We start from the raw sequence: 14,227 nt of genomic DNA, 5'->3' as shown, positions 1-14,227 counted from the left end.
GTACTTAAGTAAGCAAATCACAAAAGAACAGATGCCAACGGATGACAAATGGTCAGCCTTGCAAGATGTGTATTAAAGCAAGAGTTGAGATGGCACTTTTTTCCCCCTCATCAAATGAGAATTCAGGGAACCTGGGAGTTCAGTGCTGCTGGTGAGATGTGACTAGATACTGTCTCTGGCAATCAATACCAGAAGCCTTAAGCATTGCCTTGTGACTTTAAAATTCTACCTGTAAATGTATGCTTCAGAAAACATCATGAATGTATACAAAGTCCTAAAAGCTGTTAAAATGATGTTGATCGATGTCAAAAGAAATGGCAGCGTATCTTGGGTAAAAATATGTACACTATGACTCCATGTAAAAATATATTTATGCATTAAAAATACTGGAAATAATAATCTCAGACTGCTATACCGGCTAGCTGGTGATAAAATTACAGATGATTTAATTTTTTGTGATTTTCTCTGTCTTCCAAACTCTTCTACAATAAATACTTTTAAACTTAGAGAAAAAAAAAGGTTAAAAGGAATGAAAGCCCAGGGTAGTCAAGAAATGCCAAGAAAAGTACATGCTTTCTGTAGCATCTGTGTCCCTCCCAAGTCCTGGGAGGTTAACTTGTTAACTCCCACATGATGTCCTCATTAAGTGACAGTGGCAGACACACCCATCTCACACTAGTGTACCAAAAAAAGCCATCTGTAAATTATAAATCTCTGTTCAAATACAAGTTATTTGTATGAAGGTTATCTGTAGTTGAGAAAAGCAGTAACCTTGAAGTGGAGCCTCTTGTTCACGTTAGTGCTTCTTGAATTCTGCAGCCATGGGCAAGTCACCTCACAACTTGACCCTCGGTTTAAAGGAGCTGGGGTAGGGGTGCCTGGGTGGCTCAGTTGGTTAAGTGTCTGACTTTGGCTCAGGTCATGATCTCACGGTTTGTGAGTTCAAGCCCTGTATCAGGCTCTATGCTGACAGCTCAGAGCCTGGAGCCTACTTCACATTCTGTGCCTCTCTGTCCCCCCACCCTAGCTCACAATCTGTCTCCCTCCTTCAAAAAATAAACATTAAAATATATATATATGTATTTTTTTTTCTTTTTAAAGGAACTGGAGTAGATGATCTATAGTTAAAGCTTCAACATTCTGTGTTTATGAAAGAGGAGGCACCAATATAGATTTTCTTCTCCAGCCTTCCCAGAAAAAGAGTAAATAAATTGTGCTCAGGGCCCTCTTCTATATTTTGGTATAGAGGCTATCCAGGGGAGTAATGTTTACCTTAAATGGGTCTTGCACAGATACACGGATTTTAAAAAATGTGCAATTTAGGCAAGATGCTTAGTTTCCTACCTTTCACCTTCTCCCTCATTTCCATAGACTGCAATTAACTGTCCACCTGAGGATTTGAAATTTAAGCAAATCTGACCTTGGTCTCTCCCAGCTCCCCCATGAATCTTTGTTTCTCTCGCCCCATTAAATGAATCCTCAAAGTAAGGGAGATTGCCGATTAGAATATTTCCCATGCAGAAGAAACTGACCTGGAGAGCATTTCTGCTAAAAGGAAGGGTGAGCTCAATGGGCAGACCTCACTGATACCCACCCACCCCTTGCTTTCTGATGGGTCAGACATTGCTACTCAGTAACCCTATCCTCAGCAGCTGTCTTGTTGGCTGGTGCGAATGATCACAAATCTAAAGGGTCATGGGGTTTTTCTGCACAGGTTTCTTCTAAGGACCTGCTGAGAGAGGAGGGGAAGCCCTGGGCAGTCTCCCAGACTCCTGCTCCTTAAGTGATTCTGGTGGATGCAATGTGTATGTGTGTTTAAAGAGGCTACTTGCTCTGGTTCCCAAAGTTTTTCAACCAGCTGTCCCCTAACTTTTGTGGCTTCACCTGGTGAAGTGCAGCCCCAGGGAATAGCTATCAGTTTCCAGACACCTTTTGGCCCAGGAAAGAAGAGTTAAGAAGCCAATTCCTTACTTCTTGCCACAACCCCCTCTCCCAGCATACCTCCACCATGCTCCCTATTCCAGAACAAATCATTTCAAAGCAGGGCTTAAAATTCAGATTTTATTACAATACATCTTGCATTACATTCTAACACTAAACAGTTTAAGTATATACTCAAAAGTATAAACGTTCAAATCAATTATTAAAAATGATTTACCAAGCAAGATTTTTACCAATACTAGAGTTGGGGGAAGACAACTAGAAAGTACTCCAAAATGTTAACGTTTCTGTAGGTGGTGGGATTGAAGGTGATTTCTACTTTCTCATTTTCTGTATTATTAACATTTATAATTAATTCACAACCCAGGGGAAAAAAACTAAATAAAATTTACATGAAATCATCTGATTGTCACCTATAGGAAAGGGCAACTTCATCCATTTTAAGGGTCTCTCTAGACTTCTGATTGACCTCATTCAATGACAATCCCCCAACCTGTGGACATAAAGACTGTCCCCCTCCCCCAATTTCACCTTCCCTATTACCCATAACAGATTTGATCACCAAGTCTCCAGAAGTAACAGTATCTGGAAGGGAAATCAGGACATCTTAAAAGAGAAATCAAACTTTCTCTTACATATGAATTGCCTTCAGCAATTAATGGTGGGTTAATTAAAACCGCCAAAATAAAAATCAACAGAGAAGTAGAGTTTTGAGGAATCTAAGGGCGTAATTCAATAAGGATTCATTGCCTTCAAGTAACTTAGTATCTTCTAGCTGGTGATAAGGGGAGGGGACAGGAAATGAGGAATAGTAGACCTTGGGAAGGCAGACCTCTCACTCCTATGCTTCTGTGAGCTTCCCATTTCCTGAGCCCTAGGGGCACCGAACACCAACACTGTCCCTCTAGCCTCCAATATGTCTTCTTTCCATGGTGTACATACATGCCTTTTTCCATACGATGCGCCAAAGTCTACCTAATCACACTGACTGTTCTGGGTACCTCAAGGTCTCTTAGGTCACTCTGGGTCTGGGATAGGCTACCCAAATCTGTGATTATAAAGAGAGGAATCAACACATGTCCTCTGAACCAGGGTCTACGAGAAGAAATTCCTGCTTGAAAGGAATCCTGATGAAGAGACCTCTATAGATCCTCTCTCCATACCTTTGTATGTGCTATAACCTTTGCCTATAATGTTCTCTTCCCTCTTGCCTTGATCTGCCTAATTTGTACACACCCTTTATTCCTCAACAGAGATTTCATCACCTCCAGGAAGCTTAAGTGACTCCTAAACCAGGTTAGGTGCCCCCCTTGTATTTTGACAGAATCCAAGATTTATCCTACCAAAGAACTTATCACACTTTACTGTAATTACCTGTTTAATAAATATATATGTATCCCATTAGCCCTTAACTCTGGGAGAGCAATGGCCATGTCTGCCCCCGATGGCTGGCACATAGCAGGTGCTCAATAAATAAACAAACCTCAACTGACCTCTGGAAGCTCAGGGCTGAGGAGAGAACTGGCAAGGGGGCAGAATGAGCTATAAACTAATCCAGGACAGAATTCAACATTTCACAACCTCACAATTCAACACCTCAGAGAACCGAATGACTCTCAGCACATGCCTCCAACTGCCAAATGCACGATGTTCTTGCTGGGCAGAGATCCTTGCCATTGAAAGCACCACCTTTCAGTCCATCATGTAAGAAGCTCTTTCAGGATCTCTGCCCCAATCCTGGCCTTACTGTGTAAGTGCTCATCCAACACGTCAACAACCATATTTTTGTGGATCTGCTCGTACAGTAAGTACTGACTCAGACAGGAAGGACAGAAACTCTGCTCTTAGGAAACATCTAACTTTTGTGCAGTCTCACCCCAAAGCGAATCCCTAGTATGACACAAGTATACAACTCTTACCCAAGACTTAAACTCTGGTGTGAGTTCTCTGGTGCTGCATAAGGCCTGACCTATGCCTAAATGTTTTCCTACATTCATTACATTCATAAGGCTTCTCCCCAGTATGGATTCTCTGGTGCTGCGTGAGGGCTGAGCTCTGATTGAAGGATTTTCCACATTCATTACATTCATAAGGTTTTTCTCCAGTATGAATTCTTTGATGTTCAATAAGGATAGAGCTTCTACCAAAAGCCTTACCACATTCAGTACATTCATAACCTTTGTCTCCAGTGTGAATTTTCTTATGCTGAATGAGGGCTGAGCTCCGGCTGAAGGCTTTCCCACATTCACCACATTCATAAGGCTTCTCTCCAGTGTGAATTCTCCGATGCCTAATGAGCTCTGAGCTGCCCCTGAAAGCTTTTCCACATTCACAGCATTCATAGGGTTTTTCACCACTATGAATTCTCTGATGTCTAACAAGGTCTGAACTCAAACTAAAAGCTTTGCCACACTCTTTACACGCATAAGGCCTCTCCCCAGTATGAATTCTCTGATGTCTAATCAGCTTTGAGCTCTGGCAAAAGGCTTTCCCACAGTCCAAGCACTCGTAGACCTTTCCCCCAGCGTGAACTCTCTGTCGTGTTACAACATTTGAGTTCACACTGAGAGTCCTTTCACTTTCGTTACGTCCAAGGACACTCTCTTCTGTGGAGATTTTCTTGTTGAAGACCGCCAGACTAAGATGTCTTTCCTGAGAAGGGAGCTGACTCATTTTGTTCCTTGCAACTGTTCCTTTTGGCTTCTCAAAGATGTGCAGGCCTCCCAAAGCTTCTTCAACTATCTGTCCTGAAGGAGTTTCCCCAGGGAGTCTTCCTGGGGATATCATGGCTGCTGATGCTACACATTCAAAAATTTCTTGCTTTGTTGTTAATACTTCATCACCCACCAGCTTGCCATCTAAATATGTGAATAGAAAAATACTAGTGTCATTTGATCCCCATGTCAAAAGAAAGGAATCTATTATAACCAGAATAGAAAATAACCAAACAAAATAGGTATTTACCTATTAGGAGGAAAACTCTTAAGAACTAGCTTCCCAATCCAGAATTTTGAGAAGTGGCCTGGGGTAGTGAGAGGTGGCACCCTCAGAAAGCAAGGGGGACAAAAAAGAGTCAGCACTGGAGAGGGACGGTGAGCAGGGAAACACATCAGTTAGAGGAGACAGTGATACATAGGAGTAGCAGTGAGAAACCAGGAAGCTAGGAGACAATCCTGGGTTAGAAGAGAAGATGCATTTTTTTGGTAATGAGGGAAAGGAAAAGAGGTGATAGGGAGTGCTCAGGAAGAAGAGAGAGGTCTAAGACTCTTAAATAAATGGTGCTCCTAGAAAAACAGGAGAGCAGGATATACGATTAGGAAATGCTTTCAGGGTTAGAACTGAGCAGAGGTAGATGAGCAGGAACTAGAATGCGTTAAGTTAATTGCAGGTTCTGGTAGGTTCTAAGTAGATCAAACGATTATAAGCAAATAGAATAAGACATACAGAGCATGAGAAAAGGAATACTCTAGGATCAGGTAGAAGTCTTATATGTTCACTTTTTTATGTGTAAATGGTCAAAGGTAGATGGAAACAAGAGACAGCTGTGATTTCCTGGAGCCAAACTTTCAGCTCTCACACAACAAGCCCCTCTCATTTCGAGATTTCTAGTAGCTCAGAAGGAGACTACTAGATAATGGCTGAGCCAACTTGAATTATTTTGAGGGTGAAAATCTAAAAAACTGCTCAGTTACTTTCATCCTCCCAAAAGTCCTCTAACCTCTGGGGTGCCTGGGTGGCTCAGTCGGTTAAGCATCCAACTTCGGCTCAGGTCAAGATTTCAAGGATCGTGAGTTCGAGCCCTACCTCAGGCTCGAGCCTGAGCCTGCTTCAAATTCTCTGTCTCCCTCTCTCTCTCTGCCCCTCCCTTGCTCTCCGTCTCTCTCTCAAAAATAAACGCCTAAAAAGAAAAGTAGACAAAGGACACAGAGAAAAAAAATACAAATGGCCAATCAACAAATTAAATGATAATTCACTAATAAATAGCTATAAACCAAAAGTCTTCTAACCTTAAATACAGTTTACAGACCAGGAAACTAAGGCTCAGAGAGGCAACATAACCTATGTGAGGCCACAGAATTCATAATTTAAGAGCCAGATTCAAAGACGCTCAACATCAAGGCTTGCCGTTTTCCCCTAAGTCCCTTCTGCTATTTCCCTACCTGTTCAGTGTGGCCTATGTGGTCTAAAAACCTTTTAACTAGGGATGTGGTCTTTAATTGCACATTGACAAACATGCTTTTAGCTTTCATGTTGTGTAGATGATGCTCCACTGCCCACCCAGACCCGCTTTACTTATAGGGTGCCTCCTTGCCCAGCTGCTGTTGAGTGTTGACTCCTAACCACCCAGTTGCCCTCTTCTCTGGAAAGTCGCCCTGGCTGATGAGAACCACCTGGCCCAGGATGTTATTTCCACCCTCGGTGCCCCATACCCACCACCTTAAGAAGGGACAGCTCAGCACTGCAGTCATGCTGAAGGAGGGGAGGGTACCCCAAACCCCCAGAGATTAAGCCAAGGCTAGGTTTTACCCAAGACCACATCATAACCCGGCTTCTCTCACTCCATTACAGATTTCTCCTGAAGAGCAAACCCTCCTTTAAATCACATGTACCCAAATCTCCACATCTCAGGCTCTTCTTCTGGCAAGACATACTGTTAGGCTTGTGAAGAACCTACGGAAAGATTATAACCAAGGCTGTAAGGTCATAAAACTTCAACAGTAGAGTTTGAGATGGAGGGACACTGGAGAAGGAAGGGGCTTTTCTTCCTAGTGCTGTTGTGCTCTGTTTGTTCCTGCAGCACCTGCTCACCACCAATTAGTCCCAGAGGCACCATCCCTCTGGGTGGCTTCCCAGCAAGTCTGGTGTCACGGCACCTCTCCACAAGGGTTCTCGGCACCCCAGAGGGTGGCTACCACAGCACACACACCCTCTCCCTGCACCTCATGGATGGCTTCCCTTGGTACCCTAAAGTGCAGCTTCCCAGAAAGTTCTGGCAGCACAGCACTTCATTGAACATGTCCATCCAGCCATCCAGTGGACCACAGCTGTGTCCTCTCCAACAAGATCTGGATCTCAGCTCTGACAGGGCAGGAGGAAGATGTGGTACTCTCTCACAGATTTTTTCCTTCCTTGGATGCTGTGCCTCAGCCCTAAAGATTCCCTATATGTGTTATTCCCGTATTATTTAGACTTTTTTTTTTTTTACCACTTAGTAATTAACCCCATTATAGTCAATAATTCTTTTTTTTAACTTTTTAAAGTTTATTTATTTATTTTGAGAGAGAGAGAGAGAGTGCGTGCAAAGGAGGGGCAGAGAGAGATAGAGAATCCCAAGCAGGCTCGACACTGTCAGCACAGAGCCCAATGTGGGGCTCGAACTCTTGGTTCGAGCTTAACCAATTGCTTAACCAATGAGCCACTCAGGCACCCCTATAGTCAATAATTCCTAACATTCAACTTTCCCTGTTCAAGCTACTATGTAGTTTCTATTACTGATACACTATTCATCTCCACCTTAGAGACTGCCTTGCCAGTGGACCATTAAAAAAAAAAAAGAGTATATTGGTCTTTGAATGTTATGGGTGTTAGAGAATTTTATTAGAGACCTTAATTCTTCACCCAAAGTTAGAAATTATATTGGAATTTCAGATTCTAGGCAGAGCCAATGGAAGAATATTTCAAGGCATGGAGGGGAACTTTCCACTAAACTTAACGAAGCCACAAATGAATGTCATTAAGAAAATGCACTATGCCACAGATGATAGCCCCACCATCATCCTCAGCCCCAATGGACTGTAACTCCTCACCTCCCTCGTGGGAAGCCTGGGACTCTTGAGTCTCACTCTTGCACTGGTTCTCCAAGGGCTGGAGCTGTATACTCAGAGACTTCAGTGTTCCTATGGATGTCATTTCCTTCCAGATCATTCCTTGGCCATGAGCCGTGTCCTAGGAGTAATCAAGTACCAGCACTATGATTCTAAGGATACAGAAGAAAAAACAAAACAACAACCAAAAAAACACCCTAGAACAAAGGGACAAGGCAGCTGGAGTCAGAAACTCATCCAGATGATTAGAAAGAAAACAACAGGACTAAAAGCCCTGGTGCCTTGGCCCCAGTAGACAAATAATAACCCAAAGACAAAAAGTTTGTAACTTTCTGATAGCCACGTCAAGGCCACTCATAACTTACATAACTATTAACTTATAAAAGGTAAAACTAACAAACAAAAACACCTACTTCTTACCTGTTGCCTTGGTTCGTCAAGCTCTTTCTCCAGCTCCTCCAGCATAGTCACGGCTTGCTCTCCGTTCTCGGGCCGGTGCTCTCGCAGCCAGGCCTGCAGCTCCTCAGGCAGGATGGCCAGGAACTGCTCCAGCACCAGCAGCTCCAGGATCTGCTCCTTGGAGTTCACCTCGGGCCTCAGCCACTGATGGCAAAGCTCCCGGAGCCGGTTCAGAGCCTCCCGGGGCCCAGAGGAGTCAGAGTAACCAAAGTGCCTGAACTGCTGGCGGAAGGTCTCCAGGCCACAGGTGTCTCCCTGAAGGCCAAAGTCCTGCCCACAAACATAATTCTCTTCTTCAACCTTCACAACTATAAGTCCTTCTTGTTCTTTCGAAGCATGGTAGGCCAAAGCTGCAGTTTTTCCTGACATTCTTGGCCGAGACAGTCTGAAAATGCTGCTCAGTTGAGGCAGGGAGGGAATGAAAGTCTGTGTCTAAGAATTCTGATTCTTTAGGTAGCTCCTGAGATGGACAATGTGGAAAAAATGTGTTTAGAATACAAATACAGGATTTTGAAGACCAGTTGCCAGACAGTGTAGTAATGAAAAGTGACTAAAAGGGAGTTTCCATATAAACAATACAGGAATGCCTGGCTGGCTCAGTTAGTAGAGCGTGCAACTCTTGATCTCAGGGTCATGAGTTTGAATACCACGTTGGACATGGAGCCTACTTAAAACATAAAAATAAATAATACAAATAAATAAACAATACATTAATGGTGATTCAGGATTTTTTCAAGACATGAAATAGAAAATTTAAGAATCACCAAAATCAACTCAGCCTTTGGAAATAATGCTAGGGTTAACACTGGGGATAATACTCCTCTTAGATCATGGAAAGCAGGAAAAACACTGTGGTATATTATTACTTCTTAGAATAATAATCACCATTTTATTGAGTACTTACTAGATGCCAAACATTAGCTGGGTATTTAACATGAATTTATTTAATTTCCCTAATAATTCTATTAAGGACAATCATAATGTGCTCATTTCTAAATGAGGCTACTGAGAAGCATAAGCTGACCAAAAAGACAGGTGGCCCGTAAGCAAGAGAACCAGATTCTCCAACAAGAGTATTGAGCTCTATTAGCCGTGGGGTCTCCCCCAAAGAAGGGAATTTGCACTTAATAAACACCTATTGGGGCACCTGGGTGGCTCATTCAATTAAGCAATTAAGTGTCTGACTTCGGCTCAGGTCATGATCTCACAGTTTGTAGGGCTGAGCTGTGTTGACAGCTGTGCTGACAGCTCAGAACCTGGAGCCTGCTTCGGATTCTGTGTCTCCCTCTTCTCTCTGCCCCTCTCCTGCTCGTGCTCTGTCAGTCTCTCTCTCTCTTAAAAATAAATAAACATTAAAAAATTAAAAAAAAAAAATAGGGGCACCTGGGTGGCTCAGTCGGCTAAGCTTCCGACTCTTGACTTTGGCTCAGATCATGATCTCACAGTTCGTGAGTTCCAGCCCTGCATCAAGCTCTGAGCTGAAAGCACAGAGCCTGCTTGGGATTTCTCTCTCCCTCTCCCTCTGCCCACCCCCTTTCCCCCAGCTTGCGCTCTCTCTCTCTCTCAAAAAATAAATAAATAAACATTTTTAAAAATCCACCTTTCATGGGCGGGCACTTTACAGATACTATTTTATTGGGGTTTAACAATAATACTATGTGATAAGTATTATCATCCCCATTTTACTGATGAGGAAACTGAGATTTTTAAAAGTTAAGCAATTTAGGAGCGACTGGGTGGCTCAGTTGGTTGAGTATTCAACTCTTGATTTCGGCTTGGGTCATGATCCCAGGGTCTTGGAATCAAGCCCTGCATCAGGCTCCACACTGAGCACAGGGCCTGCTTAAGATTCTCTCTCTCTCTCTCTCTCTCTCTCTCTCTCTCTCTCTCTCTCTCCCTGTGCCCCTCTCCCCTGCTCTCTCTCTCTCCCTCTCTCTCAAATAAAATAAAGAAATAAAAGTTAAGTAATATACCCAAGGCCCCAACCTGGTACATAGCAAAGGATTGCCCAACTCTAAAGTACTTGTTTTTTTATTACAGATAGGGGTTAACCCAGGACAATCATGGTTGGTACTATTTAAGTGATTTAAAAAATGTTAGGAAAGGGCCATGGAGAATGGCCAGAGTGAACGTACAAACAAGGAAAAATTCTTGACTTTAAGTCACAGGTTCTAAGACAGTACAAAGAAAAGAGGAATGAATTCCTTCATCCATTATTTCAACAAATACTTGAGCTGTGTGCTAGGCAGTGTAGTGAACAGGATTCTCAGGAGTAAAAGGTGTGTCCTCAAAGACTCCATAGTGTGGGAGAGCAACAGGGAAACCAGGAAATACAGTGTGGAAAATCCAAGGATAGAGGGAAGCAGGCAAGGTAGCACAGAGAAAGACAACTAAGACCAGGAAGACCTGCCTGCCTGGGAGAGACACGTCAGCAGTCTGATAAGAGTAAGCTAGGTGAAAATGTAAAGTAAGGTCATTCAGGCAAAGACAACAGTTGGTAGAAGATAATGGCCCACTGAGGAAACTGCAGGTGTTTTAGGAAGGCCAGACTAGTGGTTGTCTCCTCTGGCTCAGAATCAGCCATGGAGCATGGACCCCACAACAGACTTCCTGAGTCAGAATCTCTGTGGGTAAGGTTTCAATAAGTGCCCCCAAATGCTTCTGATGTGAAGCCATGGTAAAAAAACAAAAACAAAAACACAGCCAGAAAGCCTGGGGCATAGTTAAGAAATAGTGAGAAAGGAGATACCTATGGTCTGACAGGTTGCATTGCAGAGTTTGAATTTGATCCCCCAGCCACGGGGATGGCTGGAGCGTCTGTCTGCCCACTCGAGAAGGAGTACAGAGAAGAGACAGAAAGGGGTCTGTTGCCACCACTTGGGCAAGGAGGGCCCGAGCTATGGGAGCCAAAGGTAAAGACAGATTTGACAGGAATTAGACACACACACTGGATAAGGGTTTGGAAGAGAAAGGAGTCAAGAACTTGGATTTTTGGCTGGTGCTGGTGACTGAAATGATGGTGGTATCATCATTTCTTGAGCTATTTATGACAAAATTCAGTCTGAGATACCTACAAAGCAGCGTTCCTAAACTGTGTTTTTTCCATTTACACCTAAACAGAGAAACTCAGGAATATTTTTCCTCTTAATTTTTTTAGTATTTGAAAAATACTAAACACATTTGTTTAGTTCTTATCATGTGATGAATGACATTTAAAAAATCCCCTAGCTATGCATCATCAGATCTGTGCATCACTGTGTACATAGCATTTACCAAGGGTTGCATCCTTTACTTAATGATCACTGGTCTAAGTCATGGATCTTGCCCCTTAATTTCAATATGTTTGTGATACTATTAAATTTGTTATAAATATTATGCTCCTCTACACAGAGTTCCATAGGTTAGCCCTTAAGTCTACCACTGTTTTCACTGTCTCCCAGGCATCTCTACTCTGGATCTCTCAGCTGAGCACCAGCCCTATTTATTCACTGTTTCTCACTCCCATAATGCCTCTTGAATTTCTCAAAAGGACCTGAGACAGCACATTCATGACCAATTGATGATTCCTCCCACTCCAAGTCTGCTCCTCTCCCAGTGGCCCCCTCTCAGGAAGTAGGAACATCCACCTGGCTGCACTTCTAGAAACCTGAAAGCATCCCTAACACCTCCTTCCCGTATTTAATGCAAATTAAGCCCTCTTGATTTTATTGCCTATCTCCAGAATCTGCCCCTCCCCATCTCTGCCACCACGATCTTCATGCCAACAACCATCCTCTCACACTATACAGTAACACACAGTATGCTTATACTGTAACCAGACAACCTTTTCAAATTGCAAATCTGATCCTGTTCCTCTGACCAGTTTTTTTAAAAAGCAAAAACAGAAGCAAAAACAAAACCTTTGGCCAATCTCTTTGGTTATACTCATCTCATTTACAGATGCCCGAGATGGACCCCCAGCCTGGGTCAGAACCTCCTACGTGGGGCTTTATATTTGTAAAACATTCTGCAAGTAATTCTGATGTGCAGGCAGGGTTGGGTTAGTCAAGGAGGCATAAGAGATACAGTTAAAGAGAATTTTGATCCTTTCCCTCAGAGCACTTCTCTCATTTTGTCAGTTTATATGCTTTAGAGGGACTATTGGGTTAATACCTATCTTCTCCACGATTAAAACTGTAAGTTACATCAACATTTTTGCTCACCATTTTATCACTATCACTCAATCCAATGCACAGTACAGAATATGTATATGTATATATATATCCATATATATATTCATATATATACATATATATTCATATATATATCCATATATATTTATATATACTCATATATATGCATATATATATTCATATATGTATATATATAAATGAATACTACTATTGTAAAAAAAAAAGTTTCAAAGAGGCAGTGGTCAACACTGTCAAATGCCCAACAAGGACGGAAAAATGTTTCCATGGCACTTCTCATAGTGCAGGGAGATGACAGCTCACAGGAAATACACCAGCTTTGGAGTCAAGTGACACAACAGTTTGGAATCACAGCACAGCCTCTTACTAGTTGTGTGACAGCAGTCACCAACCAAACCTTTCTAAGATTCCATTTTCTCTCCTAAAAATGGAGTTAATAATACTTTCATTGCAGTGTTACTATAAGAATTGGAAGTAACAGACATCTAGAGTAGTGCCTGATGTATTAAGCGTATCTTTTTATTCTGGCGTTTTGACATCTGGGCCTTGCTTTCACTGGAAGGACTGTCCTTCCCAGAGCTAGCAGATTCCTAGAGATAATAAACTCACCTACAGGGTGCTTTTCATATGCAAACCAACCCAGAGCCCACACACCACCACCTCCTGTACTGGGATTTCTCATCCAGGGCCACCATTCCCCTGCCCTAATCACCCAGGGTCAGATGCCAGAAAATCAGGCACAAGCCCTATGCTTCAGAGCACACTGAAACTATTCAAACTAGCCAATCCCAAACCTGTTTACCCTGCCTCACCCATTCCTTCCCACAGAAACCACGATACAGGCTCCTGCCCACTTTCCCCTCACCTGGCCTCCTGACTGATCCTGTGATTTCACTATGTGTGACCATGTGGGGCATGGCATGACCCCTCCTCTTGGAAACCATGAGTAACAAACTATCTTTGCAATGGCAATCATCTCCAGATCTGTTGGCCTCACCATGCCTAAATAATAATAAAACTTAAATTTTAAAACACTTGGCCCATAGCAGGTTCTCAATGCATGGTAGATATGGCACAAGGGAAAGGCAAATTCCACATCACAAGGCGTGGGATATAGAATAGGTTTTATTGGGGAAACTTACCAGCTAGGGGTCAGTAAAATGAGCACAGGTCCTGTGATTCTTCCATCATCCCACAAAAGGGAATTCTGGAGAGAGGTGCTGCTGTTTCAGGGAAGAGCTCCTTCTAACTTCTCAGTGTCAATGTTAAGAAAGCAGCCTTGTCATTGGGGGCCATAGGTCCACTGTTTGGTTGACCTATGTTTATTAAGTGCCAGTGTTGACAGAGTTGTCTAGGGAACCCCTATGGAGAGGGCTGGAAGCTTAGATATGGCTCTTCCCTCTGGGAGGAGAGATCCTGGTCCAAGCTAGCTCTTAGTCCAAGCAACTCAAGGACCTCCAGGGCACTTTTGGACAAAACTGCTTGTTACAGCATGACTGTTACTATAATGTATCTGCATTGTTTGCTTACTATATGGTAACAGAAAACACTGAGTTTTTATTGTAGAATCAAGCACTGTCTACCTGTTCATCTTCACAGCCCTTTATGGTCTAGATTCTGTTTAACTGAACAGAAACTGATGTTACTTAATTTGTCTCAGGTCACATGGTTTGGAAGTGATGAAATCTGGACTGTTCTGAAACAAAACGGTCTGACTCCAGAGTCCATACTCTTAGATATGTACTCTGTTGAACTGCCTTTTCACATCTGCCTTCTCCACCAAACCAACGGCCCCTTCCAGGAGGTCTGTGT

At 42.9% G+C, this 14,227-nt stretch overlaps 1 protein-coding gene across 1 annotated transcript; it reads right to left on the bottom strand.

The window, feature by feature from the left end:
* Positions 1-2,047: 2,047 nt before the first annotated feature.
* Positions 2,048-14,209, bottom strand: ZSCAN30 (zinc finger and SCAN domain containing 30). The gene is made up of 4 exons (XM_049620200.1): positions 13,558-14,209; positions 8,187-8,685; positions 7,749-7,887; positions 2,048-4,799 (listed from the first exon to the last, which is right to left on the bottom strand). Exons 2-4 carry the CDS (start codon positions 8,592-8,594, stop codon positions 3,868-3,870), a joined length of 1,479 nt encoding a protein of 492 aa, XP_049476157.1. The 5' UTR covers positions 8,595-8,685; positions 13,558-14,209; the 3' UTR covers positions 2,048-3,867.
* Positions 14,210-14,227: the final 18 nt, after the last annotated feature.

The sequence above is a fragment of the Panthera uncia genome (genome assembly GCF_023721935.1).
Source record: "Panthera uncia isolate 11264 chromosome D3 unlocalized genomic scaffold, Puncia_PCG_1.0 HiC_scaffold_8, whole genome shotgun sequence".
Taxonomy (NCBI): domain Eukaryota; kingdom Metazoa; phylum Chordata; class Mammalia; order Carnivora; family Felidae; genus Panthera; species Panthera uncia.
This window is presented reverse-complemented; position numbering and strand designations above follow the sequence as displayed.